This window comes from Stegostoma tigrinum, unplaced genomic scaffold, assembly GCF_030684315.1.
Source record: "Stegostoma tigrinum isolate sSteTig4 unplaced genomic scaffold, sSteTig4.hap1 scaffold_571, whole genome shotgun sequence".
In the NCBI taxonomy this organism is placed as follows: Eukaryota; Metazoa; Chordata; class Chondrichthyes; order Orectolobiformes; family Stegostomatidae; genus Stegostoma; species Stegostoma tigrinum.
Genome location: NW_026728507.1, coordinates 1 through 5,460, shown reverse-complemented (window position 1 = coordinate 5,460; position 5,460 = coordinate 1). Strand labels below are relative to the sequence as shown.

Below are 5,460 nucleotides of genomic sequence, written 5' to 3'. Positions count from 1 at the left end.
CCGTTTCCCTCCCTCTCTCCCCCGTTTCTCTCTCATTCCCTCTGTTTCTCTCTCTCTCCACTCCCTCTGTTTCTTTCTCACTCCCTCTGTTTCTTTCTCACTCCCTCTGTTTCTCTCTCACTCCCTCTGTCTCTCATTCCCTCTGTCTCTCTCTCTCTCCCCTCCTCCGTTTCTCTCCCTCTCTCTCCCCCGTTTCCCTCTCATTCCCTCTGTTTCTCTCCCCCTCCCCGTTTCCCTCCCTCACTCCCCGTTTCCCTCTCATTCCCTCCGTTTCCCTATCATTCCCTCCGTTTCCCTCTCATTCCCTCCGTTTCCCTCTCATTCCCTCCGTTTCCCTCTCATTCCCTCCGTCTCCCTCTCATTCCCTCCGTTTCCCTCTCATTCCCTCCGTTCCCTCTCATTCCCTCCGTTTCCCTCTCTCATTCCCTCTGTCTCTCTCTCTCATTCCCTCTGTCTCTCTCTCATTCCTCCCCTCTCTCTCTCTCCCCTCCCCCGTTCCCTCCCTCGACTCCCCGTTTCTCTCTCATTCCCTCTGTTTCTCTCATTCCCTCTGTCTTTCTCTCTCATTCCCTCTGTCTTTCTCTCTCATTCCCTCTGTCTCTCTCTCTCATTCCCTCTGTCTCTCTCTCATTCCCTCTGTCTCTCTCTCTCATTCCCTCTGTCTCTCTCTCTCATTCCCCTCTCTCTCTCTCATTCCCTCTGTCTCTCTCTCATTCCCCCCTCTCTCTCTCTCCCTCGCCCGTTTCCCTCCCTCTCTCTCCCCGTTTCCCTCCCTCTCTCCCCGTTTCTCTCTCATTCCCTCTGTTTCTCTCTCTCTCTCACTCCCTCTGTTTCTTTCTCACTCCCTCTGTTTCTCTCTCACTCCCTCTGTCTCTCTCTCTCATTCCCTCTGTCTCTCTCTCTCTCTCCCCTCCCCCGTTTCTCTCCCTCTCTCTCCCCGTTTCCCTCTCATTCCCTCTGTTTCTCTCCCCTCCCCCGTTTCCCTCCCTCACTCCCCCGTTTCCCTCTCATTCCCTCCGTTTCCCTCTCATTCCCTCCGTCTCCCTCTCATTCCCTCCGTCTCTCTCTCTCATTCCCTCTGTTTCCCTCTCATTCCCTCCGTTTCCCTCTCTCATTCCCTCCGTTTCCCTCTCTCATTCCCTCTGTCTCTCTCTCTCATTCCCTCTCTGTCTCTCTCTCATTCCCCCCCTCTCTCTCTCCCCTCCCCCGTTTCCCTCCCTCACTCCCCGTTTCTCTCTCATTCCCTCTGTTTCTCTCATTCCCTCTGTCTTTCTCTCTCATTCCCTCTGTCTTTCTCTCTCATTCCCTCTGTCTCTCTCTCTCTCATTCCTCTGTCTCTCTCTCTCATTCCCTCTGTCTCTCTCTCTCATTCCCCCTCTCTCTCTCATTCCCTCTGTCTCTCTCTCATTCCCTCTGTCTCTCTCTCATTCCCTCTGTCTCTCTCTCATTCCCCCTCTCTCTCTCTCCCCTCGCCCGTTTCCCTCCCTCTCTCCCCGTTTCTCTCTCATTCCCTCTGTTTCTCTCTTTCTCACTCCCTCTGTTTCTTTCTCACTCCCTCTGTTTCTTTCTCACTCCCTCTGTTTCTCTCTCACTCCCCTCTGTCTCTCTCTCTCATTCCCTCTGTCTCTCTCTCTCTCCCCTCCCCCCGTTTCTCTCCCCTCTCTCTCCCCGTTTCCCTCTCATTCCCTCTGTTTCCCTCCCCTCCCCCGTTTCCCTCCCCTCCCCCGTTTCCCTCCCTCACTCCCCGTTTCCCTCCCTCACTCCCCGTTTCCCTCTCATTCCCTCCGTTTCCCTCTCATTCACCTCCGTCTCCCTCTCATTCCCTCCGTCTCTCTCTCTCATTCCCTCCGTCTCTCTCTCTCATTCCCTCCGTTTCCCTCTCATTCCTCCGTTTCCTTCTCATTCCCTCCGTTTCCCTCTCATTCCCTCCGTTTCCCTCTCATTCCCTCCGTCTCTCTCTCTCATTCCCTCTATCTCTCTCTCATTCCCCCCCTCTCTCTCTTCCCCTCCCCCCGTTTCCCTCCCTCACTCCCCGTTTCTCTCTCATTCCCTCTGTCTCTCTCTCTCTCATTCCCTCTGTCTCTCTCTTTCTCTCCGTCATATTCAGCCGCAGTAACAGTCAATGTCTTGCTGTTTTTTAAAAGGATCTTTATTGCCTTAAATATTTTAACCGTAATTTACCCCCTCGGGCCGGCTCTGAGGAGAAAGCAGGACCAACCGAGGCCCTGGGAGCCATCTGTTGGCTTCACAATAAAATTCCCTGAATTTCTCTAGCACCCATCACCGCCCCTGGGAGGGGAGAGTGTCGTGGCTGGCGGGGTAGGGTTGGCCGTCCCGGAAAGGCTCAGATTCCAGCAACGGCTTTATTTCTGAGTGACGCACGACGCACCACAGCAAGATCCCGGCCACGGCGGCCCACCCAGGGTTTGGGTGGTGAGAGGTAGACAGGCTGTGGGACACCAGGGGGATTCCTCCCACCACGGCACAGCCTCGACGTCCCAATGCTCCGTTATCTTCCTCCCCCCCCCCAACCACAAACCCTGAGAAACAGCAGCTCCCCAGGTACGATACATCCATCTCCACCCGCGACCCCCCCCCCCCCCAACCACCGACAGCGCGGCGCTCCCTCAGTCCTGGCACCGGGAGGGAGGGAGTGTTGGCCTGGATTATGGAGCTCCATCCCCCCCCCCAGAGTATATCCATCTCCCCCGACAGTGCGGCGCTCCCTCAGTCCTGGCACCGGGAGGGAGGGAGTGTTGGCCTGGATTATGGAGCTCCATCCCCCCCCCCAGAGTATATCCATCTCCCCCCGACAGTGCGGCGCTCCCTCAGTACTGGCACCGGGAGGGAGGGAGGGAGGGAGTGTCGGCCTGGATTATGGAGCTCGAGTCCCCCCCCCCCCCAGAGTATATCCATCTCCCCCCGACAGTGCGGCGCTCCCTCAGTCCTGGCACCGGGAGGGAGGGAGTGTCGGCCCGGATTACGGAGCTCGCGAATGGGATCTCCCTATGTAAACACCTTCATGTCACGCTGCAGTTTCAGACTCCGGCCACCGCGCGGGGCTGTAAGGGGGAGGCGACCGACCGGTTTCTCGGGCTCTCCCCTTCCCGCTGCCTCCCCCCCGCCCCAACCCAACCCCAACACCTCTGGAACTCCCCCTGAGACGCAGCCTTTCCCCCCCCCCCTCCTCCTCCTCCCGAGATAGTTGGCGACTTCAAGCGGGGCGGGGGGACCTCTCTTCCCCAGTCACTGATGCCACCCCCCCCCTCCCCATTAGCAGGGTTGGTGGGGGAGCCGGGGGGTCGTTGGCTAATCCGCGCTCCCCCGGCATTAAAATGTCAGATCACCCCGCCACCACCCCAAACCCCAACACCCCCCCCCCCCCAACCAAACACCCCTCTCAGCTCACCCACCCCCTCCCAACCACTCCCGCTACCCGCCGGCAGTTTCAGCCGATCGTCCGTGGCGGCTTCGAAGCTCACTCTTCCGGCTCTCTCTCTGCACCCACCAGCCACAACCCCACGAGGTGCTGGCGGGGTTGGGGGGAGGAGGTGGTGGGATCGGACCGATCGGCTTTGGGAGGCGTCGCTGGCCCACACCCCCCCCCCCACGCCCGTCCGCCACCGCAGCGTCACTCCTCGGACGGTCTGAGCCCCCCGGACGTGACCCTGGGGGCCGGGGGCCGGGCACGTGCCAGTGCGAGCGGGAGGGCCCGTGGCCCGGGGGTCGGCCTGGGGGTCGGCCCCGGGTAGAAAGTCCTGGCGCCCGTATCCTGGGCAGTGGCTCTTCGTCCTTGTGGGCATCGCGGTGCTTCATCAGGGTGGCGGCCGGGGTGGCCTGCGCCCTCAGGTGGCGGGACTGCAGCGGGGGTGGGTGTGGAGGTGGGGGGCAAGAGATACGCACACATCAGACAACGGGCCAGGGGTGACCGCTTCTGCCCGTCTCCTCCCCCCTACCCCGTCGACACGCCCCCCCCCCGCAGCTCCAGCCCACGGCCCGTAATGCACCCCCCCACCGTGACCTGCACGTTTCCTCCCCCATCCCCCTCCCTGAACTTTCTGTTTGGCCCTTCGGCCCATTCCTTCCCCATGGATAGGGAGGGGTTTAGAGGGACAGGGGCCGGATGCTGGGCAAACGGGGACCGGGTTAATGTAGGGGATCTGGGGGCCGGCACAGACGGGGATGGGCCGAAGGGCCTGTATCTGTAACGTCTCTAAACGGGGGCCGGGTTAACGTAGGGGATCTGGGGGCCGGCACGGACGGGGATGGGCCGAAGGGCCTGTTTCTGTAACGTCTCTAAACGGGGGCCGGGTTAATGTAGGGGATCTGGGGGCCAGCACGGACGGGGATGGGCCGAAGGGCCTGTATCTGTAACGTCTCGAAAAGGGGGCCGGGTTAATGTAGGGGGATCTGGGGGCCGGCACGGACGGGGAGGGGCCGAAGGGCCTGTTTCTGTAACGTCTCTAAACGGGGGCCGGGTTAATGTAGGGGAACTGGGGGCCAGCACGGACGGGGATGGGCCGAAGGGCCTGTATCTGTAACGTCTCGAAAAGGGGGCCGGGTTAATGTAGGGGGATCTGGGGGCCAGCACGGACGGGGATGGGCCGAAGGGCCTGTATCTGTAACGTCTCGAAAAGGGGGCCGGGTTAATGTAGGGGGATCTGGGGGCCGGCACGGACGGGGAGGGGCCGAAGGGCCTGTTTCTGTAACGTCTCTAAACGGGGGCCGGGTTAATGTAGGGGGATCTGGGGGCCGGCACGGACGGGGATGGGCCGAAGGGCCTGTTTCTGTAATGTCTCTAAACGGGGGCCGGGTTAATGTAGGGGACCTGGGGCCGGCACGGACGGGGATGGGCGAAGGGCCTGTTTCTGTGGCTGTGGGCATGGCGGCGGGGGTGCTGGATTAATTTAGGATAAACTGGGGTCGGCACGGACTGAGGTCGGGTCCGCACCGCTCCCCCGCAACCCCCCACCCCCACAATTTACCCCACCAACAGCGCCCCCCACCGTCATATTCTAGATACGTCACATCGACCGGGTTCTCCTGCGTCGACCCTCGCCCATTCCCCATTTTGACGCCTCCCCCCCCCCCCCCCACCCCCCCCACCCTCCACCGTCACCCCTCCCGGACCCCTCACCCCCCAGCACCCCCCCCCCCCCCCCACACCAACACCCACCACTCACCCTGGCGTCATCGCCCAGCTCCAGGTGGTCCTGGGCCGAGCCGGCCCCCCAGCTGGAGCCCGAGAGCTGCGACAGGGCCGAGAGGTCCCACAGCGACTTGCTGGCTTTGGGGGGCGGCGTGGACGTGGCTGCCCCCCGCCTGCCGGGCCCGGCGCAGGATGTCGCTGAGGGCCTGGGCGGCCTCGGTGGGGCCCCGGGACGCCCTCCAGCGGCCGGCTGCGTTGGCGAGGCGCAGCGGGGCGGGCGCCCGGGGGGCCGGGGCGGCCCGGGCGGGCAG

The 5,460-nt window shown here is 62.2% G+C and overlaps 1 protein-coding gene across 1 annotated transcript; it reads right to left on the bottom strand.

Moving 5' to 3' along the window:
- Positions 1-3,402: 3,402 nt before the first annotated feature.
- On the bottom strand, positions 3,403-5,454 carry LOC125449929 (basic proline-rich protein-like). Its single transcript, XM_059644208.1, has 2 exons — positions 5,184-5,454; positions 3,403-3,858 (listed from the first exon to the last, which is right to left on the bottom strand). Exon 2 carries the CDS (start codon positions 3,814-3,816, stop codon positions 3,433-3,435), a length of 384 nt encoding a protein of 127 aa, XP_059500191.1. The 5' UTR covers positions 3,817-3,858; positions 5,184-5,454; the 3' UTR covers positions 3,403-3,432.
- Between the last annotated feature and the right edge of the window lie 6 nt (positions 5,455-5,460).

What these genes read in the sequence shown, in the direction of transcription:
- LOC125449929 (XM_059644208.1), bottom strand. Translation starts at nt 3,816, where the DNA reads ATGAAGCACCGCGATGCCCACAAGGACGAAGAGCCACTGCCCAGGATA.